The sequence below is a fragment of the Lytechinus pictus genome, unplaced genomic scaffold (genome assembly GCF_037042905.1).
Source record: "Lytechinus pictus isolate F3 Inbred unplaced genomic scaffold, Lp3.0 scaffold_25, whole genome shotgun sequence".
Lineage (NCBI taxonomy): Eukaryota > Metazoa > Echinodermata > Echinoidea > Temnopleuroida > Toxopneustidae > Lytechinus > Lytechinus pictus.
Genome location: NW_026974145.1, coordinates 996,500 through 1,021,933, shown reverse-complemented (window position 1 = coordinate 1,021,933; position 25,434 = coordinate 996,500). Strand labels below are relative to the sequence as shown.

The following is a 25,434-nucleotide window of genomic DNA, read 5'->3' as shown; positions in this document are numbered from 1 at the left end:
TCATAATATACTTGTCATAATGATGGGGGTAATAACATAGGCCACCACCCACCTGGAATTATTGAGGAATATATCCCCCATCATCCCAAACTTTGTGGAATAGGAGGTGAACCGATGTGTCTTTTTACTTCCACCAAGTTCCTGTTTCTAAAGTCTAATATCTGAAACCTCTGTTTTCCTGAATGGCCAGATTTGCATCACCCCATATCGGATCAGGAAATAAAATGAAGATGATTGAACAAAGAGAAGAAGAGATAGGCTTACGGTTTCAGCGATATAAATACGAAGCCCATTTTAAGTTTTAACTCATAAATAATGGATTTATCAACTCTAATAATCCCGCGATCTACTTGTCTTATGATAAGATTTCCAAGTAGAAAGTGTATATCCAACAGAAGTCTCTCATTCATTGGTCAAATGTTTTTCGATGATGAGCCAATCAATTCACACGTAGTAGTTACCCCGACACCCCACCGGCACCCCACATATTATCCCCCCTCCAAATAATTTCACTCTATTTAATGCAAATGGAACATTAAGAATTGTATCTTTTGCAAGGTTACAAAAGTCTTTTTCTTTTCACTCTTCTTCTTGCTCCTCAATTGCACCAGACCCGTGTCTCACTGAGTGTATACTGCGCTGTTAATGTGGCGCCCTGCACCTGTGCTGTGTACTTGCATGCTACCATAACAACGGGTCAAGCGAGTCGAGTAGGTCGGCCGTGTATGAACTTTTATGTGATCAACTTAACTTTTAGTTGTAACCACTTGAGGGAGGTTTTGTAACTGCTAAATACATTCATATAGTCGAAATGTCAGCAAAGGCACTGGCAAAGTTACCACCAATTCAGAGATCGAGGTAAATATCAAATTTTCGACTTAATTATCAAACGTTCTGTGCGACAAAATTCGCACGGTCTCTCCGGAGTGCCACTTTTCTAGGCCGGTAGAGCCGGCTAAACTAACATGGACAATCCGCTCGTTCAGCGGCCAGCTAGACAGGCTGGTATTGGTAGTGGACGTGGTAGTGGTACAGTATGCCGGCGTCACCCTGATCCCTTCAATCTAGCACTAAACGTTGTTTACATGGACCTACTAAAATATACTGCATAGACAATACAAGGCATGCCCAATACAAAAGTGCATGTCAATCATTAATCCAATTTCCATTTTTCCAATGAATGTGTAAATTATGTTCATAATCATATGATTATCATTATGTAGACAGCTGGCAGCCGTCTGTTTCGAAGATTTTTTTCCATTTAAAAAACAAATTTCTCCTCGTACACAGGCGGTTCGCGATCGTGCAGCCGCCATTATGATTAGGGGGTTAATAACGCAAAATCCCCCCCGTCGGTGCTCATCGATTTTTGTCTTTAATTATGTCATAGAAATATATAAAAAGAACTGGACCAAATTAAAGATTATTCCGTTTTGGCCTGAAATGCACCAAAACGGAAAAAATAAACTTAAAAGGAAAAAAAAAACAGTGACTTACTTCGGCTGTCGCGCAACTCCCACTTCCCTGGTTTATCCGAACTTAATACATAAACATATGGCCATTGATCCCTGTACAGATCGAGTTAGAACTTCGGTCTCTATAGTTGGTGAGTGGAGCCAACGGAGTTCAGCGGAACAACCAATATAACAGAGACCGAAGCTTTTGGTCTAATGATTATGATGCCAGGGCCCAGCCCAGGGCGATTTTTTCAGCCGAGTGCACACTGGATCTTCGCCATAGAATTTTGAGATTGTGATATTAGCTAAACCGTCGACTTAGATCTACTTTATAAATTCCGTTGAGTGATTTTGACTATAGGATCTTGCCTTCTATTTGGTATTTATGAAAATAGGCATAACAAAGTGAATAAATATAGATCTAGTTTTGCAAAGCTTTACTAGAAATAAAAAGTCAAGCAGACAAAGCCATGGTAAGATAATTGTATCAGATGAAGGTTAAAATACCATTAAATTGGTATCGCATTTTGCAAAATGGCGATTTTTTACTTTGTCCAGAATCTCAGATTTTCTTGGAACCAACACAAAAGGTAACAAAATGAGCTGCCGTTTTGCCAATATTTTCACAAATGGGGACCTTAAAGAAAATTTCCCAACTGGGTTATTTTTGGTTGCTTTTTCTGTATAGTGATATCGGTTTTTCAAGATATTAGAGTCTAATTACTTTGTGAGAATGCAACCAAACCAAAAATATGGCAATTTGTCTTGAATCAATCTACAATCTTAAGTGAAAAGTTATATCTAACGTAATGTGATCTCTGAAATTGAATTTGAACTGTAAAATTTGAATCTAGAAATATATTTGAAGTTTCATTCGATCTGGCTCTATTTTAATAGTCTTTAAGTTTTGTTTGTTTCATGTAAGTTGTACATTTTGCCGTTTGACAAAAATTAATCTGTTCTTAAATCTGTTGCAGTCCACCTCCACCAGCAAATATCAATGCTGTGATATCACCTCGGGCAGGTAAAGCTTTCAGTGGACTCCAAGGACCAAGCTACCAGATAGGGGAAGGTGGCAAACACAAACTACCTGAACCTCAAGCATTAAAGGTAGACACCAAGCATTTCATTTAATGTTGATTGTAAAATTCTTTGGTAATAATATGTAAAGGGGTACTCTGGGCTGAAAATGATTTTATCTAAATAAATTGAGTACAATTCATGGAGCAAAATGCTGAAAATTTCATCAAAATCTGATAACAAATGACAAAGTTATTGAATTTAAAAGTTCAGCAATATTTTGTGAAAACAGTGATATGCACATCATGAGTATTCATGAGGTGGGGTGATGATGTCACATCCCCACTTTCCCTTATGTTATTACATGAAATCATCATTATTTCATATATTCATTCATGTGAGTATGATATGTCACCCTTATAATAAAATATGATGCAGTGATGAATATCTAAAATCAGTCGTCATTCCTCTTTATTTTTTTAGTTCTTGGAGGACAAAATTTTAATAAACATAGTTTCATTCAATAAAATAGAAAATTAGAACAAGTTGGGATTTGAGATTATCAGTTTGCTCATTGAATATTCATGAAGACATACATCGAACTGTTTCAATGAAATAATGCAAATCTGTAAATATACATAATTTTGTTATTCCTTGTCTGATTTTGACAAAATTTTAAATATTAGTTTAATTTTTCTTTGTCTGTTCAAGTCATAATATTTTCAGCCTGAAGAAGGTTGTTGACACCCACTTCTGCTTGTTACAAATATTTAAATGTATATTCTGCACATGTGTACACAGAAGCTGATCCAGTTGTGAATGATCTTTCAGGCACAGTAATGATAGTATGTGTTGCATCCTCTATCAAGAATTTAGGCAGCTGAAATCCGTCTGTTTGGAGGAGTTTTAAAAATAAGTGTTTTTTTTTACTTTATGAAACTTCTCCTCCATAGTTCATTGGAAAAAGTGATGAACAGAGACTGAAGCTTTCAGTCTAGCAAGAATTTTGTAGTATAAAGATGCTATGTGTCTTTCACAGCAGATTTGCCTTATTCCCCTTTGTTATATCTCTGATAAATGTGAGGAATGGTGATGAAGCAATGTAGGATTCCTGCATGAAAGACGTGCCTCTGACTTAGGTTAAGTAATAAGGTTCCTATTAAAGTGGGTGCATGGACAACGTGCTCTTATTTACATTGCTTTAAGTGAGCTAATAACCTGGGCGGCAATGATTTAAACTTTTTTTGGGGGTGAACTTTGGCCAGTGTCATCCCCATTGATCCAATAACATCTTAACAGCATTAATTTCTTTGTCAATGATATTGCCTTCCTTCATTTCAACTAACAGCCGTTTGTAGATACAAAGGCAGGAAACTTGGATACATGGCCAGCCCATGCCACAGCTCAGGCTGCAGCCCGCCCCTCCCTGCCATCCTCCCAGAGGCCAAGGGGTTCCAGCGCTGATGGATATGGCAGAGGACAAAGCACTGGGGAAGGCGGAGGTCCACATCAGTCGATGGTACCAAAACCAAAGTTCCTGGAGCAGTTGGAAGTCTTTCTCAAAAAAGAACTCAGAAATGTGGACGGAGGAAGGGCAGGTCCAAGTGACACAAGATTACAGGTGAGCATCATTAAAAAAAACATTTTCATTGATTGTCTCAAATGATAGTCATCTAGTGGAGTGTTTCACAAAACCATAATTAGTCTAATTTTTTGGTCATTCCACAGAAATAAAATTTTTAACACACACTTTGTGGGTTATCCGAGAAAATACAGATTTTGAGAAGGTAGCCCTTATATAAAATAGCACCTGTGAGAGTGTGTGTGTCTTATCCTGGTTGTATTAATAGGCAAACATACAAATCAAATGCTAATACAAAAAAGAGATTAGAATTTGAAATTAGAAGGGAAAGGGCAGAGGAATACTAGAATGGGTTCAATAGACAGAGAAAAGTGGCATAACATCATCGTCAGTGTCTGAAATCAATATTTGTAATATTGAAATGTTACTTTCATATCACCTTGAAAGAATTAGCTGGTTGAATCTCCCTCCTGTTGAATTCATTAACCTAATATTTTTATTGTCTAATTGGAATGACTTTTGAAATATATATTCTTGCTTTTGTTATATTACTTTTTTTATCAGGCATATCGGGAAGTGTTTGAGTACCTGATTGAAGATTTCAAGGCCTATAAACCAATCTTTTCTGCCATCAAGAATGAATATGAAGTCATGTTATCACATCAAAGGGAAAAGATCAGAGAACTTGAACCTCTTAAGGTAACATGCATTGCATGCAGTATAATCTGAAAGTTTCACAACATACATAGTTATTCTATTGTCCCAAGTGTATGTGCTTTCTGGTTGATTCCAAACAGCATCTACATGTATCTTATTTGAATCATTATGTAAAGGAATAGTGTGAGGTTGTGAAAAATGATTTGCGCTGATAATAATAATGATAATAAACTAGTATATGTAAAGCAAAAGAAAAACATAGCACAAAACCATACAAATTTACTCTAGGTCCTTTACAGACAGCTTTCCAATATTTCAGGATTACAAAAGAAATAAGTAAGTCTTACCTTGTGAAACTCACTTTTCTCAATAGGCAACTACCTGTAATTGAAGTCACATTTAGATTTGAAATTCAGATTATCATAGTCCTCGCCTTGTGCAGGATTGTACTCAAATGAAATACATATTTGACATGAAACATGTATTCCCCCTTTTATCCCGAATCATCCGTGTTGGTGACAGTTTCAGAGCAGTGTGATCAAAGGTCATTTTACATGGCATGATTGATTAATGATCACACTGAAATCAAATCCAGATTTTAAATCAATCATATAAATATTTCCCCCTCTATCTGACGCAGTCCATGCTGGTAACGGTATCCGAGCAGTGTGACCAGAAGATCATGGCTCTACGAGAAGACGAGAGACAGGAGATGAAAGACCTGAAGAACGAGAAACAAGCTCTCCTGGACCGCATCGGTGGGATGAGGGAGGAACAGTTCTCATTACAGATGCAGATTGAAAAGGTAGTAATAGATGACTCTAATTGAAATATCCTCCTTAACCTCTGGGTAGTGGACATACAGGACAACAAAGAAAATTTTTCACCAAACAAAGGAAAATACCACTGGATAAGTATCCAGGACATGACCTAGCCGACTCTTAGTATCTATGGAAATCTGAACAAATTATCGAGGTTAACAAAGTTAATTTGATTTTCATTTGTTTTTCAATATGGAATCTCTTGGATATATAATTATTTGAAAGACTTTAAGAATAAATTTGTGTGAAAGCAGCTAGTCTGTATTGCCATGAGCAATTTAAAGAAAATATACAATTTTTTGTGTGAACAGTGTTTGAAATTGAGATCTTGTGAATATGGAAGGTAAAAATACAATGAAAACAATAGCTTAGGGTTGGTCTTACGCAAAGGTTATCATGACAAAGAAATAGACTTTTGGAAATAAAGAACTTCTAGTCATTCTTGATGTGTCACTATTGTGGAATCACCGTGGTTCAATGGTTCTGATCTTTGCCTTCCAACTAGAGGATCATTTTTCAAGTCCGACCCATGATGTATATTTCCTTTTGCATGAAATTCATCCATATCAGGCAGAACTTGGGAGTAGTAATGGGCAGTTTGTAGGAATTTTATTCTTTGAAAATACTTGTACACCTGTATGGGTACGGGCTAAAGACAGGTAATATGACAATTTATGCCTCAATTGCTCTGGAGAATAGATTTGTGCACTCCGCTCAAGAAATGGCCTTGTTGATATTGAGTCACAAGACAGCTATGCCCTCATTCTGAAGTCTGGTTTACACCTAGACCATGGTCGAACTCTGTGCTAACATTATGGAAGGTCGAAAATGTCAGAAGTTTGTTTTACATTGTTTCATATGTTTACCTTGCTCTTTCCTCATGCTTTTATGCTGAAGAAAATATTTCAAACCATTATTTCCTGATAATTATGAGTAAATTATTTGTCATATATATATAAAAATTATAAATTTAACTTGCACTGTGAGAGATTGGTGTCTTAGTTGACCATCCATATGTAAACCACAACTTTAAACCATCTAAATTAAACCCTAGTTCAGAATATAGACCCTAGAGTGTTTAACCAACCTGAATGCCGACTATGTTGCACGTCTTCCATTATTAATCCTCGGTGTAATGATAATGCATGTGATTCTCTTTCTCTTTGAACCCCATCACAGCTCCAAGAGAAGATAGCTGAACAGTATCAGATGTATCGTGATGAGTGTGACGCTCGTAAGTTACTTGTCTCTGATATCAACGACCTTCGTTACCAGCAGGAGGATTATCAGAAGGCCCAGGGTAACCAAGAGGTCCCTGCTGAAGCGAAGGAAGACCCCGTCAAGATGAAGATTGCTCTCAGGTAAGGGTTAAAGGGGAATGAAACCCTGGAGCTTGTGTGAAGACGTACAAAATCAGAGAAAAAGAGCAATGAAAGTTTGAGAACATATTAGGTACTGGTATACAATAAGAAAGAGGTGAGCATATAAATGTGGAGAATGCTAATGCTATATGGAGATCCTCCCATTTGCCCTGTGATATAGCTGTCTGCTGTCACACTTTAAAGGAAAATGAAACCTTTGGAACAACATAGCTTGTGCGAAAACACAAAAATCAAAGAAACAGATCAACGCAACTTTGAGAAAAATTGAATAAATTATAAGAAAGTTATGAAAATTCAAAGTTTAGATCATTATTGTAATGTAGATCCTCCAATCGGCAATGCGACAAAGATGTGTGATGTCACATGTGAACAACTTTCCCATTACTTTTGTTCATATTTCACTTAAAGTGCCTCTTTTATCATATCACATGTATTCTTTCTCTAGGAGGGCATGTAATACAGATTTTCAACGAATACATTATGAAGAGTTTGTATCACCATAAGGAGGAGCAAAAAGAGACATTTTGGGGATATTTTATAGTCCATCAAAGGGAAAGTTGTTCACATGTGACATCACACATCTTTGTTGTAGTGCCAACGGGAGGATCTCCATAGCATTAGTAATCGCAATTTTCAAATGCTCATAATTTTCTCATTATTTGTCCAATTTTCTCAAACTTTCTTTTATCTTATTCTTTGATTTGTCTTTTTCCACACAAGCCCACTTGTTCGAAAGGTTCCATTCCCCTCTACTCTCTTCCTTGATGGATGTAACGCAAAATTTTAATTATTTTAATTCTGCAGTAAACTTTAACTATGGACTCGCCATGATGCAGAATGTGGTAAAAGTTTTGTTTGTGTTTGTTAATGCATTCATTTATTCCAACTGAGTGTTCCTAGTTTGAATCCTAAAACTGTTGAAAATTTGCATGTAAGTCAAACATGTATACTGATATTTGTATTATAACTGACAACACACATACTAAGATAATGGGGCAAGGAAAAGCATTGACTCAGATTATGGACTTACATCTTCATGTTTCCAAAATTCTTGAACTTTTTCTTGACTGCTTTGTTTACACTTGTCTTTGTTTAGTTTTCTTGGTGCTGGTAAAAAATGACTTCAAATTGCAAAGTCAAGCAGAAATATGCATGCTTAACAGCTTGTAAGCTGGTATTACACTCACTCCTATATGCATTCAATTCAATAGATTGTTTTATTCGAAACTGTTTGTTTGTTTCTTTGCGTTGGAATGAGGATGTAAATAGAGCTTTAATGATATCGATACTAGAGAATATATTTTTCCATAATCATGGTCTAAACAACATTGTTTCCAATGAAACCATGAAATAAATCAATTTGATTGCTCTTTTAGAAAAGCGCGGGAGGATCTAACAGATGCAACTCAGAGATTGAACGAAATGATAGCCAACTATGGTGATGTGGTTCCTAGAAGAGATTTTGAATTACTGACAGCGGAACATAAGGTATGTTGGTTTGAATTAAATCAATCAAATAACGTGTAGTGCAACTTTTCAAAAGTCTGTGCTGTGTAATTTAGCAGGAATCCTGCTTTAAGAGCACTGTGTGTCTTTTCATTGTAGTTTTCCAACATTCCCCACTACTCTGTCTGTGATGGAATGTGAGGATTGGTAATCTAAAAGCTGCTTGCTTACTTCTTGTGCAAAAGACGCCACTCTTTTGACGAGGTACCTAATACAGGAAACAGCAAGACTGGTACACCCCCAGGTCCTAGGTCCACTGCCAACTCGTCCACTCACCACATGGTCTACCTTTATTTAGTCCTATGCCATTCCGTCCATCAACATTTCGTCTGACAATTTGGTACAATAACCATTTGGTCCAATCATCACTTCGTGTAATCACCAGTTCGTCTATAACCATTTCGTCTCATAACCAGTCTAATATTCGTTTCATTTTCATTCATTTTGCCCAATTAAAACTTAGAGAGTCAAAAAGGGGCCTAAGCTTTCGATCCTAGCAGAATCTTCGTCGGAGGCAGATCCACCGTCAACACAGCAAAGCTGGACACTCCAGTTGGCCGCCATTTTAACCTCCCCAACCACTCCATCACTGACATGATGCTACAGGGCATCGAATCTTTAGGTACCCGTCCTGACTCAGTCCGTACTAGCAGAGAGAAGCTCTGGATGAGACAACTTCGCACCACCCAACCTCATGGCCTGAACATCCAAGAGGGGAACGACTGATTATTCTTTCCTATCCACTTTCAATTTATATATACATATAATTTTTCCCCTCAGCTCTTTTGAATAGTTACATTATAGTTTCTTCCTCTACTTTCCTCCCACTTTTCCTTCCTTATTCAGGCGATATAATAATTATTATATATATATATTTTTTTTTCTCCACTCACCTCTTTTAGATTTACCACATTTGCTTATTTACATGTATACTATGGTTTCTTCATAATACACCCCCTCTCTTCTATATTTGCTTTAACCTTTTTGGGCAATTTGCTTCCTCTTTTTCACAAATACAGGTTTTTTTTTTTCTCTCTTTTTTTTTTCTTTCTTTCTTTTTTTTTTTTCCCTACTATAGTCTTATGTTTTTTCCCGTCACACCTAGCGGATTACAATATCAGTTACACCATATGTGTATTTATATTTTTCATATACATTTCTTTTTTGGATATATTTATATACATGTCACTTATAGTTACATATTTACACTTACCTTCTTCTCTTAGTTTGTTTAATGCCTTATCATATATACTTATATGTCTTTTGCACATTACCAGTTGTTCCCCATTCTTTTCCTTTTTTCCCCACTCTTATGCACCAGTTTATTATGCCTTTCTTTGTAACCTGTTTGACCCACCTCTCACTAATTATCTTGTTATTCATCTCTTCCTCATACCCTCTATCACTGTTTTGTTCCAGATCCTGTTTGATGTTGCCTGCCTCATTATCTTAATCCCTCTTAGCTTGAGGTCTTTTACTGGCCTTACTTACACTAACTTCCCTTTGTGTCTGCCTACTCCTTTTCTTTCATCCCCTTCACTAACGTGATTGGTCTTCTCTACTCACTAATGCCCCTTTTGTCTCCTTGTTTCTAGTGTTGCTGTAGCTTGTCTGTGGTCTATATTATGGTTGTTCCACTTTATATGTTTGTCCTTTTGCCTCGGACGAAGATTCTGCTAGGATCGAAAGCTTAGGCCCCTTTTTGACTCTCTAATTTACTCCATTGGCTCTCTTTTATTAGATAAGCAGTTTTCAGCAGCTTATTTTTGCAATTAAAACTTAGTCTAATTAGACCAAGTGGTATATGGACTAAACGGCTATTGGACCAACTTGTTATTTGACAAAATGGTGAATAGACTAAATGGCAATTAGACCATGTGGATATTGGACAAACTGATGGTAGACCAAATATAAGTAGACAAATTGGCACTGGATGATATGAAAATAGTCCCCATCTTGTGAAAGAGTACTTGATTTAGATCAACAATCACAAAACTTTGAGATTGATTTCAGTTATGAGCTTAAAGTATCAATCTCAGAGATAAAATACTCTTTAAAAGATAGAGCTGGTTCCATTCTATTCTAATCACAGAGTTCTACTTGGCAAGTAAATAAGAAGGGGAAAAAATTATTTTTGAATGTGTATTTTTCATTTCAAGTTTGGTTATAACTTTTCTGATGTGGATCTAATTTGAGGTTAAATGTGGGCTTGTTTCAAAGTAATTAATAGGTTTTTTTTTTGTTTACCATTTTTTGAATTCAAGCTGTCAATGATAACATTTATGATATAATCCAAAATTGAATGTACTCAAACTTTGTAAAACATTATATTGACGGTTTTATTTACAGAAATTGCTAGAAGAACATGAGACTTTGAATGGTGACTACAATCAGCTGAGAGCAGAGCATGAGTGAGTATATGTTTCTTTTATCAACTAGCCTAGCTTCTTATTCTGATTTTCTTGTCACTTTAATCATTGACATTTTTATTTCATAAGAATTATTCATAAAAGGATGGGAAAGATTCATCAACGCTGATTGAAATTCTTTTAAGAATCCACGGTATGCATAAAATATTCACATTGAGAAACAATACAACAAATTGGAGGTGTCATTAAAGTAGAAAAGAGGTGGGATTGAAATGAAATTTGTAGATGTAGACAAATTTGTATTGAGTGTTGTTTTGTCTTATGGCAGCCATGACTGGGGGGCTTCCAGAATGCATAACAAAAGAAATGTATATAGATGCACCTAGCTCATTGCTGATTGGCTGATAGCCAAGTGGTAACCCCCCAGCTATGGCTGCCATAAGTTACATTGCTCTGAAGTGGGATTGGTCTATATAAGCAGAACACGATGCATGAATTGGTTGATTCTCTTGCATTTGAGTCAACTATTTCGATGTAACAAACAATTTACGTCATGTAATGTTATTTACAGCTTGTTAAAACTATTTTTCCCCTTTCCTTTGTGTATGTTACAGGGCTCTGTTGGATGTGAATAAGCAGATCATAGCACAGAGAGATGACTTCTACCAAGAGCTTGAAAACCTCAAGAGAACAGCAACACCAAGGTTTGTATAACGGGCAAATTATCTCAATTAACACCCCGATCCCACTTCTCTGACTGTCTCCTGTCTCTCACTTATTGCGACTCTCCAACACTCTTTTGCCCTCCCCCCACACCATTCCATTGTAATCCCTGCTTTTTTCTGAAGCTGTAAGTTGCAATAACATCTGCATTCCCTCACTGACTGACAAGGCTAATTTATGGCCATCAGCTGTGAAATTGATATTGATTCTGGTGATGTGACTTTGTAGAGTGCGTATTAGATGTTGAATTTTATAAAATAGGTGTATTATTTCAAGCATCGCGATTGGCCAATATGCGTCACATGACATCCAACTTTTTTTGTGCATGCACGTCAGTGCAAAGGTGCGCAATGAAAATTGACATTGCACGCTCAAGCAGACCAGTGCGGTAGAAGTCCCGGGAGAAGTCCAACAAAACTGTACTATTACTTTTTAAGAATTTGTTTCTGTGTTGCTATTTTATAAAACAAATAATGCACTTGCTCTGTCGTGCGTAAAAGTAAATGCAGAGAAAGCTCGGTTTCTTCAGATGGTGCACACTGGGCACTCGCCACCAGCGGCTCGTGCACAGTGCGGCACCTATCTAAAGAAACCTCGCGTCCTCTGCAATATATTATGGGATTCAAACGGAGAATGAAAATGCGACAAAAATAGAGTTTGATGTTCAAATGTTTATTGATTTCCCCTTTTTTTTGTCCACGTACACCCACACACACACACAAAAATGTTCCCATCACTTCACATCTTCATGATTAATATTTGTGATTGGATGAAATCAATTAATGTCTAATTGAAAGTAGTGCCTCATGAACAATACATTATCGATAAAAAAAATATATTATACACAGTGCGTAGTGCGTCCCAGAAAAAAGGAAACTGAGATTCTCATGTCTTTTTTTTCTTCAAAGGCAAATAAATTATGATATTTTATTTACATAATGATATAGTTCAATTATTCGTCTTTAATTTGATACCATATATGAGACGAACACTTCACGCATTAATGAGCAAGTCGAGTTTGAAATTTTAAAGTCATAACCAGGCTGCGCAGAAAAATTGGACAAAATTGGTTCGTGATACGACAACCATGCTTATTTGACGATTGGCTCATTAGCATTTCTTTTGTATCCTTTGTTAGGATTCTCTCACTGATCCCTGAAATGAGAGTAAATTCAGATTCACCCATGATTTTCTGCGCAAATCGTTTCTGATATGTCTCGATATTCATTGTTTGTAATCTGCCATGCGTGAACGATTTGCTAAGCTCTTGGTTTGAAATTAGAGATTAGATTCCACTCTTGCCATGAGTATCTCTGAAAATGGGTTTCCTTTTTTACGGGACGCACTGTATATACTGTTACAAATGCTCTTTGGTATTCTTCACAGACCTGACTGGGACCGCTGCGCTGAGGTGCTGGAAGGAGGCGAAGAGAGATGGGTTCAAATCTCTCAAGGCAAGAAGACCGATCAACTCGTCACGTTACTCCTTAAAGAGATCATGGGAGACGGGGAAGGCTACGAGTACTTTGAACCAAAGGTGAGTGATGCGGTTGCCATGGCAATCGAAGTCAACAGTGCGGTGGTCACAGTGAAAATATTGGGATGCCATGGTTATAAGCTATATTCATGTAATGGTGGAGTAAAGAGTTTTTTGTTCTTGACCGTTAGTAAGCCATGAACCTTGGTTTTAGATGAACAATTGATGAGGTTATGCTTGGTATTGTTATGGTGACAGTATACATGCAAACGATACCTGTGACTCGTATAAAGAATCGCAAGTGGCGTAACTTGACTGTAACTTTGAGATTAATTTGAGGTAGGGGGTAAGATCGATTTAATCAGTTGCAGTTCTTTTGAGGACAAGGGCCCATGTTTTGTGAAAAGCGATGTATGTGTCACAGTTGTCAGTGCTCTGATTATTAACCTCGGGAGTGTTTCACAAAGAGTTAAGTATGACTTGGAGTCGCACTTAAATGTCCAGTTGCATGTCGAATAAACGGCATCACTGCATTGGTCAAATTATGCTAATAGGACGCGCGCTACTGTGTATTAATCAAATAAGATTATCATGTGAGCATCAGCACTGAGCATGACTTTAACTTTGACACAACATCTGCTCCTGCGACAACTGCTCCGGTCTTAATTTTGTCTAAGATGTAGGGTTAGGGTAAGGGTTGCAATAAGGTTTCATGTTAGGTTTAGGGTAGGGTATAGGGTTAAACCCAGGATTGAAGTTGGTCATTCGATTAGTGTGTGGAATTTAGAGCGGAGCAATTGTCGCCGGAGCATATGCCATGGAACCGACTTTAACTCACAGTTCAATGTTTGTGAAACACCCCAACCCCCTGCAGTAAGAAATTTGCTATGACATAGGATAAGGTAGATAAAATTGAATAATGTATCTTGAATCAAATTACTGCCAAGATATCTAAGGTGTTCACTACTTCCCAATTCTTTCTATCCCGCCACCCAGGGTCTTGGTGATGATGTACCTGTGTACATGCGATATGAAGGCAAGCTGAGGAAGAGAAAGATGGATGAGAATGATGCTGGTATCCTCATCAAAGAAATATGGAGGGAGAAAACAAAACAAAATCAAGAGGTAAGTTATGTTAACTCACATAAACAGGATTCTTAGGGAGCTTTGCAAGAAATTTGCAATCGATATCATCCCTCCCCCTCTGCATGTTCCCATACCGATTTACCGATTTGCCTCCGCCATCAACTAGTCAACCATTTCCGTCAATCCCAAATAGTATCCAGAAGTTGCTAGGATAGCCAAATTTTACTCAAATTTCTAACAGAGAATGTTTATTTTTTCAGCATTTTTATCCTTGAACCTATTAATACAAACTTTATGGGAATGGTAAGAACAGTCAATTTTTGTGAAAACTAGGATTGAGACAAGGATGTCGGTAAACTTGAGAAAGATAACTCTATAGAGAAATGACACACTTGGCTCTCAATGGGTTTATTTCATGATTTAACTTAGTACACAGTTGTCAATATGGACCAGAGTTTATGGATCGTATTGTGACCTCAACATCAAAGACAATATTGGAAAAAGGGGGGAAGTAGATTGAAAAAGAAGCATTATTTTCATCAGTAGGATGCTTGCTTATAATAAACCACAGATTAATTATATTTTCTAGTATTTTGTAACTCATAAATCTCACTTTAAAACTCAATGCTTAATTCAAATCATTGTCCTGGTTTAATCTTAAAAGTTGCAAGGCTTCCACACTGTAGTGGTTCCTAATGCTGCAGTCACATTTCCCCTTCAGCGGCTGTATGGCGAGTCGAAAAGAGCAGTTTTATTCAAACCACATGTATGTAGCTATTTCAAAAAAATGTTAAAACGGCTATTTATGACTTGCCGTACGGCCACCGTCGAGCAAAAATGACTGAGGTATTATATCATGTAATGGTATGTTATGTTGTGTTATGTTTAATTGAATCAAAATTGATATGAAATATTCCTTTATACCCTCTAGAGGGGAGAAGCAGGTCCAGAGCCTATGGATATCTTCCTTGCATCGTTCATGAGACAGAAGTATCCCGAGGAGAAACTTGCCTTTGAGTGGACATACATGCTGCTTAGTATACTAGAAGAGAATGAGAAGGAGAACCATCTAATGCTCTTTTACAAGACACTCATCGGAGAGGTGAGAGTTGATATGAGACTTCATTTTGTTTTACTAAGGTATCTTGGTGTGATGATGGGTTAAATAGATTTATTGGTCATTAGGCAGTTTGAAATACTGTTTAGATTGATAAGATATTAGGTTAGAAATTCAAAATTCTGTTCTGTATGTGGTATTGATCATTCATTACACTGCTATATTATGACTTTTGAGAGGGAGGGGGGGGGGGGGTAATAAACTTCCTAATTAGTAGTCAAGAAACATTTGGAAATAGCCATTAGACAACATATGTTATTTTAGTCTAGTATTTTGTCATTTCGTAGCGAAATTTTGTGGCTTATCTGTTAGTATGCTTTGGCATGTATTTTTGTTCTCATATCATTTAGTACTGCTATCAAATATTTGTGTTTGATTTTTCTTTTTCCTTTCTTTCAGATGGATGAAGATGTTTATCATAATCAGTTAGAGGTCTTATCAGAGCTCATGGCTGCATTCAAGAAGGCTGATGAAGAGGAAGGGGGACAGGTAAGTAACCCTGAACAAGATGATGAAGATGATGATGATAACGATGACAATGATGATGACAATGGTGATGATGGTGATGATGATGATGTTGATGATGGTGGTGGTTTTGGTGATGGTGGGGATGGTGGTGTTGATGGTGACGATGATGATGGTGATGATGTCGGTGGTGGTGGTGATGATGACGATGATGATGATAATGATGATGGTGGTGAAGATGATTATGATGATGATGATTATGACAATGACAGTGGTGATGATGATATTGAAGATGATGATGGTGGTGGTGGTGATGATGATGGTGGTAGTGGTGGTGGTGGTGGTAGTGGGGTGAGGGTGGTGGGAGTGGTGGTGGAGATTGTGTTATAGTGGAGGTAGATAATTAAATTTCTGTGTTTCAAATTGCTTTTCATGTATATAAAAATCTTTCATCTTTTTCCAGGGGAGTTTCAACAAGGATATCGTAGAGCTAGCCTTGCGAGAGTTCTTCCCCATCAAAGATGATGATAGCATTCAAGCCCTGGTCGATGCTGCTGTTCAAGAACTTCAGCCTGAAGATGAGACTAAACTTCTCTATGAAGAACTCTTCACAGAGGTGTGTTAATATCCATATTTTACTGTCGTATCAGAATACTTGCCTCCAATGTTTTATTTGTAATTTGTTGCGAAAATCTTCATGTAAAATCGGTCATTGTCTGTTTGTCACTATATTCATGCTACATTGATTTTCACTGTATCAAATGTGAACTGGAATTCAATATGTATATATTCAATGTAGTAACATTGTTATATAAGGGCCCCTTAACAAAAAGAAATGCAATCACTTGCGAAGTGGCAATAACTAATCACTATCGTTCAACATTCCTGTTATCAACCAATCAGAAAAGTTCTTTCAATGAAAATCTTTGTACCTTTTGGACCCAGAATCCTCCGTCTTGAATTCCTCCTGTAACTGATTACTTCCAGCAACACATGTATTTGTTCTGTATTGTGTAGGGGTAGGTATGTGTGTGATTGGATTTTTTTTTTTAATGTGTGATAATCATATATTTACATTTGGGGACTTATTTCTGATGTCACCATCCAAAAACATGACCAGGGGCTTGAACCACTGATCTCCAAATCCTCCATAACTTCCTTTTGCAGTTGGATTACGGATGCATGCCAAAACGTCTTAACTGTCATATTTTTATCTCTTTATTCAGGAGGAGGACGGTACTGTTGGGCCATTTATCTCACTTCTCAGATCTCAAGAACAAGAAGAGAAGCTACAGTATGTAGATGACATCAGGAAAGAACTGGAAGGGAAAGAGTAAGTTTTAATATAACTGCTGAATTCATATCGAGTATAAAATATTTGATGCTCTGTTTCAAAAGATTTGTAAGCATGTTTCTTTTTTTTAACTGACAATAGATTAACATTGAACAACAGCTGGACTGGTTGACATTTGGTAACTAACTTTTCTAAATTCATATCGAATATAAAACGTCGATGTTCTGTTTCATCAGATCTGCCAACATGTTTTTATGATATGAACTACTGACATTAGATCAATATTGAACAGTTACTCTACTGATTAACATTGAGTAACTATCACTTCTCAGTTCAAATCAAGTATAAACATTGATGTTCGGTTTCGTAAGATCTGCCAACATGTTTTTATGATATGAACTACTGACATTAGATCAATATTGAACAGTTACTCTACTGATTAACATTGAGTAACTATCACTTCTCGGTTCATATCAAGTATAAACATTGATGTTCGGTTTCGTAAGATCTGCCAACATGTTTTTATGATATGAACTACTGACATTAGATTGTCATTGAACAATTACTCTACTGATTAACATTGAGTAACTATCACTTCTCAGTTCATATCAAGTATAAAACATTGATGTTCTGTTTCATAAGATCTGTCAATATTATCTGTAAATAACATTGATTAACATTAGATTAATATTGAAGAATCACCAAATGACAACGTCCAGATTTTTATAGATTTTTGCCCATGGAAATTAAACAAGGGGGCCCATATGACGTCATAATGAACTACATGTAAGTCGCATGTCAATTACCAAAATTGATCCTAAAGTGATGATGCCATAATGTGATAAGTGATATGACTTGTTAAATGATATTTCTCCCTCTTTTGTTTTTTTTTGGGGGGAGGGTGTATAGATGATAATAATTATATTGGATGGCTTTATTTCATTAAATACCAGAAATATTCCACTCGTTAGGGCCAATATTCCTCTCATCTGCGATTTGTGGAATATTTTCCAAATTCTTGGAATATTTCTGGTATTCCATTCTGAGCCATCTAATATAATATAATTACTTGCTCACCTCACTATTATGATAATCTTTTTAAAAATATATTTCCAGCACACTGCGATTTATTTCACTATCTAACCATAATTAGTTCCCTTATCTTTCTATCATTTATCATCAATAATCTGTCATTAATACCTAACAGCTAAATCCATCTATGATATATGTAATTTGAGGTAAGATTATCGTGATGTTGGTGTGTATTATTGGCCTGTGAGGCTTTCTGTGTAAAAAGTATTGCTTTATAAGCACAAGATGTATTTACACAGTGTTATGTGGTAGTCGCACTGACCAACTCCAAATGTCATTAAAAATCACTCACTAGCTTTTTAATCGGTCTTGGGCATTTGTGTGATTTTGTCATGGCCACCTAGTGAGCTATATGTTCTCTGGTACTGTACATTGGCTTTCAGTTTGATTTTCTTCTTTCATTCATTCTTTTGTTCTATTGCCATTTAAATGACCTTTACGGAGGTGCAATGATTTGTGGATCATTAGTAGCGAGATTTGCCCTTTTTTTTTGGTGTTTGATTTTGGCTTTATGGCAAAACTTGCATTTGCTTTCGATTTGGGCTGCAATCGTTGTATATCATCTTCATTCAGTTCTATATTTAGGGAAATTCCAATAATTTTTTTGGAGGAGTCAATTCACGTGGAACTCTATCTTATGTAATTGGATGACACATTTGCACATCAGATTTACTATTTGTTACAGTCTGCATATATATATTATTAATTTATTTTTATTTTGCAAATGTAAAGAATAAAACTCTGCAGAATTATTGCTCATGCACATTGTTAGCCTTGATTCACTTTTTGGATAGAAAGTTTTGTCTATAGAGCCTGTTTGCAAAATAATTGCTGTGCATACAGTGTATTGAATACCTATTAGTACCTCCTGTTTACAAACTAGCTCTACAAACTGATGTAAATTCAACTTCATCCAGGACAAGCTCTACAAAATGTGAACAAAAGTGACTTTGTTTCAAGTGACTAAGCAACACATGTTATTACTATTCTGAAATGTTAAGCATTGGTGGCACATATGAAAGAATAGATCAAGCACTTCATACTTTCACCAGAGTTTTTATCACATTTCCAGTACACTGGTTAGCAATGCCCTTTATTTCCTAATAGGAAAGGATAGACAGAAGTTGCGTTTCCTGTGAGAGATCAATATCTCTTTCATCTGTCATTGAAATAAATATATTGAACTGCCATCAACACAATACTGTGATGTCTTGCCAAACTTATCTCCTAGCACAGTGTCTCTTAACTTTGTTTTTACCTCATTGGCCTACTCTGGCCAATATCAATCTTTCAAGTTAAATGTTTAATTGAGAGGGGGGTGGGGTACCACTTTCACACAGCATTGTGTGAAAGAAACAAGATAATCATATCAAAATGTAACAAAATGAAATAGAATCAATTATTTGGTGTTATTTGAACCAAGAAATAGAATACTGTAGAGCTTCCCATTTTCGAACAGAATTTGTTTATTTCTCTATATAACATTACAGTGGTAATTATCTGAAAAAAAGAGAGGAATTTATGCCAATTTGATGAAATGTGATTTATAAGTCAAGCTTAACTCAAGATGTGACACATAACATATTTACATACTGTACATTTTCTATTTTTGGTTTTTTTTTTGATGGGCTGCAAACCACAGGTTGATGGAGCACTGTCTCAGTATGATATTCGACTCAAAGCCAGCATACTGGGCAAAACGAATGTTGGGTTGTATATACATATATATATATATATATATATACATCTGCGTTAAAGTAGAATTTCTTTGTCTATTTTCAATTTTCGTAATGCGCCCTAACGCCCTCTACCTTTGACTTAACGTCTAAATGTGTATTATGATGGAATAAACCTATTCATAGACTTTGCCCTTTGGTAGGACGTATGCATATATATATATATATATATGTATAAATGATTACATACAATGGAATAAATAATTCAAGCTCATCTTTGACAAACTGGATTTTATTTTGCTTGAATCACCAGGGAGATTCCATGGCGAGAACTTCAAATGGCCATCAATGTGGTAGATGCCGAGATAGACCGCCCTCACATGGTGCAGTATGTGTGCCGTGCGTTTGACGTCCCCCAGGATCAGATCACCACGGCGCAACCGACGACGCTTGACGTCATCGTGAGGAGACTGCAGAAGAGTACGGCCAGGAGGATCGGGAAGCTGAACAGTTCTGAGCTGACATAGAACTCTCAATCATCAAAGGGAATTCATTGAGTGATTTTTAAAGTACATATCAATTACCTTGACTTCAACTATACAGGACAGGATTCACACATATCCACCAATCAAACAAAGGCTGCAGAGGCTACATGTAACATATCCTGGCTTTAAAATATGATTTTATTCCTAAATTGATATATAAAGTGATGTAGTAACAAAGGATGGAAAAGTATGAGCACTGTTAATTGAGTCTTTTCTTGAAGTGTTTTATTGGACATTGCCAACAAGTTTTGATAGGACTTTTGATCTACATTTTCTTGTAAATGTTCATAATTGATACTTAAAGAATATACCAATAGAATATGTATCATATATGCTGTATATGTGCTGTTTCATTCTACAGATGTGAAGAAATTGATAAATGTATGTTTTTAGGCCCTTTAACGAATTCCTTCTTACTTTAATATCCCCCAAAATGAACTCTTTTAGCATTGTAAGCCCTTTGTAATCATTGACGGGCAATTCAATACCATATGTATGCCTGACCCCCTATATCTGGTGCCTTTAAAAAAATATATATTTTTCTCTGTTTTCTAGTTCGTATGAAAACTTTGTAATACTCTCACATTCAGGCTTCAGTCATTAATGAAATGGAGAAAGAATGGGAGAAAATCGGGGCCAGACGTACAAAAAGGTTGATGATTTTATTGAATTGCCCAGAAGCTAAATTGAAGTGTGTTTTCGAACCTTTAAACACATTTATATCAGTTTTTCTGACCAGGTTCAAATGCTAAATATTCATTTTGACACTTATCTTTTTCAGGTTCTGATTATCATATATCACTATCACTTATACTATATACATCTTGAGTGGTCTTACAGATAGTGAAAAGTTGAATCATTTGATATGTGGATAAATCATGTTTCAATGAAAATTTGCATTCCTTAACAGATCAAACAAAAACATGTCATTAGGTGCAAGCTGCAAAATAAAAAATTAAGAATGGAGGAATGAAATGTTCAGGGAACAAGATAAATTTCAAACAAATAAGATCAAATTCTGTCTTTAATGCTGAAGTTGTGTGTTGTTCTGTGTTGAGGGAATTGTTATAAGACCAAAGATTGAAATGCCTATATTCGTGAAAGAACACATTAGGTTTACAATTAGGAGATAAGACAAGAAAATTTACTGAAGTACATGTACAACGATAAAAACAAAGTTATAGTAGGTCAAACAAGTATCAAGAATTGTCACGCTATAACCTAAGGAATTTCCCCTTTACTCTACTTTATTGTAACAAACAATTCCAGAAATCCGTCCAAAATGACCTCTGGGCTTTCCTGAAAAATCTGTATCTATATATGAAACCGTCCTAATGTTTGTAATTCGGCATGTATTATCCAGTATATTGTTATTATATGTATATAATGTACAAATATATTTCACATTCTATTTAATAAAATTGTTTTAAATGTACGATTTGAATGTTTTCTTTCCATGTGCATTCTTACAGTTTTATAGCATTTGATTAAAAAAAAAGAATCTGTAATAGGAGTCAACTGCTTTTCTACCTTCCCTCCAAAGAAGATGCCCTACAAATGGAAAATATGATTTTAATATTTTGGAGTCTTCTTGATAATTTGAATTTCAGTATTTATGCAAGTCTCACTTAACTTTCATGACCACACTCTATTTCTTATATATTTGAGCCATGACAGGTGGAGGATTGGTATCGCCATTGTCCTTGATTGTTTTTAGGTAGTCAACGTAAGACGTAGGCAGGTTTGATTCTATAGCGCCCTCGATCATGACCTTCATGTAGTGGGGTGACGGAGGCTCCTCATTGGCCCCCTCTAAGTCAGGTGCCATATGGTAGGTGTGGCATAAGTAGGCGTGGCCCTCTGGGGTTGTTACTGTGATTTCCGGTGAAGAGTATCGGTAGAGGGTCCTAGGATGAAAAAGGGGAATTTAGTAAGTCAGAAATTGAAATAATGAATGTTGGTAGTCGTACCCCACCTTTCTCTCTTTTCCATCAAATCTCTTTGTTTGATTTTACACAATGATTCCATCAAAGTATGCACATTGGAACACCACTGAATAATAAACTGTTTGCAGGTGACATGTGAAATAAAAGAAAGGGAGTTAAAAAAACAAGAGCAAAATAGACAAAAAAAAAAAGATAATAGATTGTAGATAAAGAGCGAGAAAGAAATCTGGTATTCAGAGTTGTAGAAAGAATGTGCGGGCTGGTGGGGAAGTGTAAAGGAGATAGAACAGAAGAAGATCGCACATAAGAGAAATAGAATGGCAAAGGACGGATCAAGAGAAGGAGAAACGGGGGGGGGGGAGAAGAGAGAGGGTAGTATAAATCTTTATCCTTACGGATACAGTCCTTGGACATCTGATTTATCCAGTCTCCATATTGCTCCCCATACATGGGCCTGTTGATCCTCTTCTATGGAACATAACGACCCTCTCCATTGACTCGTTTCGAGGGTCCATCCAGGGTAGCTGCGGAAATTCAATCTATAACCCTATAAAGTGAAGGGTGCGAGGTTGGAGAAAAAAAAAATCATAAAATTTGTTTGTAATTGCGATCTATTTTCGCACAAATTGAATTCTGTTACGTTTCTATCTTCCTCTCTCAAAATCTTTTACCGTCTCTCTCTTTCTCCGTCTCTCTTTATGTCTGTTTCTTTCTTTCTTTCTCTGTCTCTCTTTTACTACCTCCCCCTCTCTCTTTCTTTCTCTCCCCTCTCTTTTCCATCCTTTTGCCTTTATCTTTCCCATTAGACATATTAGTGTTCAGGGTATCTTGTTTGTACTTGGTTGAAAACTTTCACTTTGTTTAATAATACGAGAAAATACAATGGAATAAAATAAAACGGCAAAACGTTATACTAAGTTTGATCATCGATAAAAAGCCCCCCCCCCCAAAAAAAAAAAGAACTTGCACCAAAAGCCAGACAACTGAGCAGCCATACCTCAAGTTTCGCTGGGCTTACAAACGCGGCTGATGGCACATAAAGATGAAACCTCGACTTCAATAGATTGCTAGCGTAGCAGAAATAGAAGAATTTATCATTCGGAGCCCTGTAATTGAAGAAAGTCATTAAATTAAAGAAGCAACAAGGTGCTTATGAGATAATTTCGAAGTAGCACGTAGCATATTGCTTGATCAATAATAATAGATTGCAGAGTCTCATATACATATATAACCCCCTCCCCCACACCCCACCCAAAAAACAAACAAACAGAAAAGAGAGAGACGCAGAAAAGAAAAATAATTTTTTGTTTTCTGTTGAGGAATCCTTATTTCTTTATTGCGATCCCGTCATACACAAATTCTTGTTGATTATGATATATCATACTGGGAAGGGGATTAAATTGGAATTGAATTTGATTTTAAAAATATCTCTGAAAACCTGTCTTCGCCATTCTTACGAGTTAATGTTGGGTAAAACGCGCATACATTATTATAGCTTACTTTTGCACACTCATGGTTGAAGCTTTTTACTTCACTCGTCACCGGTCTGGTGTTGGTGGCCCGTGTTGGTGACCCACTTCCTGAACCCCGGCAAAAACTTCTGAACATCAATGTTTGAGATCTGTGGTGGAAAGAAATCACAAAATTACAAATAGGCCTTTAGTTGCTGAAATCGTGAAAATTTTTAGCTAAAAACTGTAAAGGCTGAAAGCTACAATATTCCAAACTTATTGCAACTCAGCCCCCTTCCTTTTTTATCTTCCGATCTTCTTCGCTATCACCCCATCACTCCCCTCTCACTCATCCTCCCTCCCGCCATACTTCCACAAAGCCATCCAAATCGGAGTGTCTTTTTCACCACCCCCTTGTCAATTCTCTATCCCTCCCTTTGTCCCCGGTCTTTCTTTCCCATTTACACTCTACCGATTTTCTTCCCCGACTCCAATACATTTTTTTTTTTCAACTTGAGTCATCCGTGATTGACCTGAATCATATTACAAGGTCCTCAGTGAAGAAGGGCTATAGCTATATAACATTATATTCAAATTGATTTTCGGTGTGGCATTCATAATGGCTTTATGACAAATAGCTAAGTAATGGGATATATGCGTATCTAATACCATACTATTCATGTACTATTATCATGGAGCTACCAGACAGGCTATTATAGGCCTATACTAACATTATAAGCACACCGACTGATAAAGGCTATATATCCACATGTACTCACCTGCACTCCTGTGGTGTCCACTTTGCTCTGCGAGTTCTGTTGTTCAAGTTGTTGACTCAACCATATCTTTTTAGCTAAACACATGAGTCTCCAATCTTATTTTATGATTGTTAGACTGGCCTACGTTTGTGTAAATTTGAAAGGCTGGTTTGTCCCGTGGATGTGAAAGGGATCGATTAGAGGGGAGTACTAAGAGCCTTGTACAGTTGGAACAAACAACTAGGCCTATATTTCCCAAGATTGTCGTATATCCCGTGACTATAACGGGTTTGGGGGGACGGGGGGTATGACATAAACATTATAGCGAATATTAAATTCAGTGATATATCAAGTCTCGTCGAAATTTAAGTTATCACCAGTTTACATAATCACCGATAATACCGCCCCCAAAAAAAGTCACGCCCCGAGTCACGCCAAGGGGAAACTCCCAGAACGAAACCCCGCGATGACAATATAAAGGGGGCGTGGCACAAGTGGGCGTGGTTCGTGGTCAGTACATTAACCTGCAGTATTACCATTAGTGCTGTGTGGTTATATTGTATCAAGTCAGAGTAAAAAATGGAAGGTATTTATGATATTATCACTGTGTTATTTCAACAGTATGAGGTGCTAGACAATAAATGCCCCTTTAGCTTCAACCTCCCCATCCCTGTTCCTACCCGAGACAGACACAGCTAGCTGTCTGCAATTGAAACGCGGTTATCAAGCTATAGGTCGACGTGAACTTTCATAACCCTCCTTTTTAACAGGGACCTCTTAATTCTTTATGGGACACGTCCAAGTTCAAAGTACGATATATCAACCTATCCTTCGTATCCGTGGTAGGACAGGGTAAACAAATCTGTCACAGATAGTACCCCTATCAGAGGCGTCGATCCGGGAGGCAGGGGGTGATCGCCCCACCAATGGAAATATTGGGGGGCAAACATATCGTTTTGCCCCCCCCCCCCCCAATAATTCAGGATGTGCAAAATAAAATAAGATTGCAA

The 25,434-nt window shown here is 36.8% G+C and overlaps 2 protein-coding genes across 5 annotated transcripts; one reads left to right on the top strand and one right to left on the bottom strand.

Annotated features, from left to right (window-relative positions):
* The first annotated feature begins 511 nt into the window (after positions 1 to 511).
* Positions 512 to 21,704, top strand: LOC135158004 (translin-associated factor X-interacting protein 1-like). 2 transcript variants are annotated; one of them, XM_064115222.1, is made up of 17 exons: positions 684 to 858; positions 2,435 to 2,567; positions 3,826 to 4,098; positions 4,624 to 4,758; positions 5,357 to 5,521; positions 6,717 to 6,898; positions 8,296 to 8,407; positions 10,775 to 10,836; positions 11,409 to 11,498; positions 12,904 to 13,054; positions 13,991 to 14,119; positions 15,012 to 15,182; positions 15,597 to 15,686; positions 16,126 to 16,278; positions 16,889 to 16,995; positions 18,164 to 18,194; positions 20,038 to 21,704. In XM_064115222.1, exons 1-16 carry the CDS (start codon positions 812 to 814, stop codon positions 18,165 to 18,167), a joined length of 2,004 nt encoding a protein of 667 aa, XP_063971292.1. In that variant the 5' UTR covers positions 684 to 811; the 3' UTR covers positions 18,168 to 18,194; positions 20,038 to 21,704. The 2 variants fall into 2 exon arrangements, with proteins under 2 accessions (XP_063971291.1, XP_063971292.1); XM_064115221.1 differs by lacking the exon at positions 18,164 to 18,194 and having other exon boundaries at positions 512 to 858.
* On the bottom strand, positions 20,387 to 25,131 carry LOC129253967 (gamma-glutamylcyclotransferase-like). 3 transcript variants are annotated; one of them, XM_064115225.1, is made up of 5 exons: positions 24,398 to 24,422; positions 23,716 to 23,836; positions 23,213 to 23,321; positions 22,611 to 22,762; positions 20,387 to 22,176 (listed from the first exon to the last, which is right to left on the bottom strand). In XM_064115225.1, exons 2-5 carry the CDS (start codon positions 23,727 to 23,729, stop codon positions 21,918 to 21,920), a joined length of 534 nt encoding a protein of 177 aa, XP_063971295.1. In that variant the 5' UTR covers positions 23,730 to 23,836; positions 24,398 to 24,422; the 3' UTR covers positions 20,387 to 21,917. The 3 variants fall into 3 exon arrangements, with proteins under 3 accessions (XP_063971295.1, XP_063971294.1, XP_063971293.1); XM_064115224.1 differs by lacking the exon at positions 24,398 to 24,422 and adding an exon at positions 24,037 to 24,062; XM_064115223.1 differs by lacking the exon at positions 24,398 to 24,422 and adding an exon at positions 24,446 to 25,131 and having other exon boundaries at positions 21,023 to 22,176.
* Positions 25,132 to 25,434: the final 303 nt, after the last annotated feature.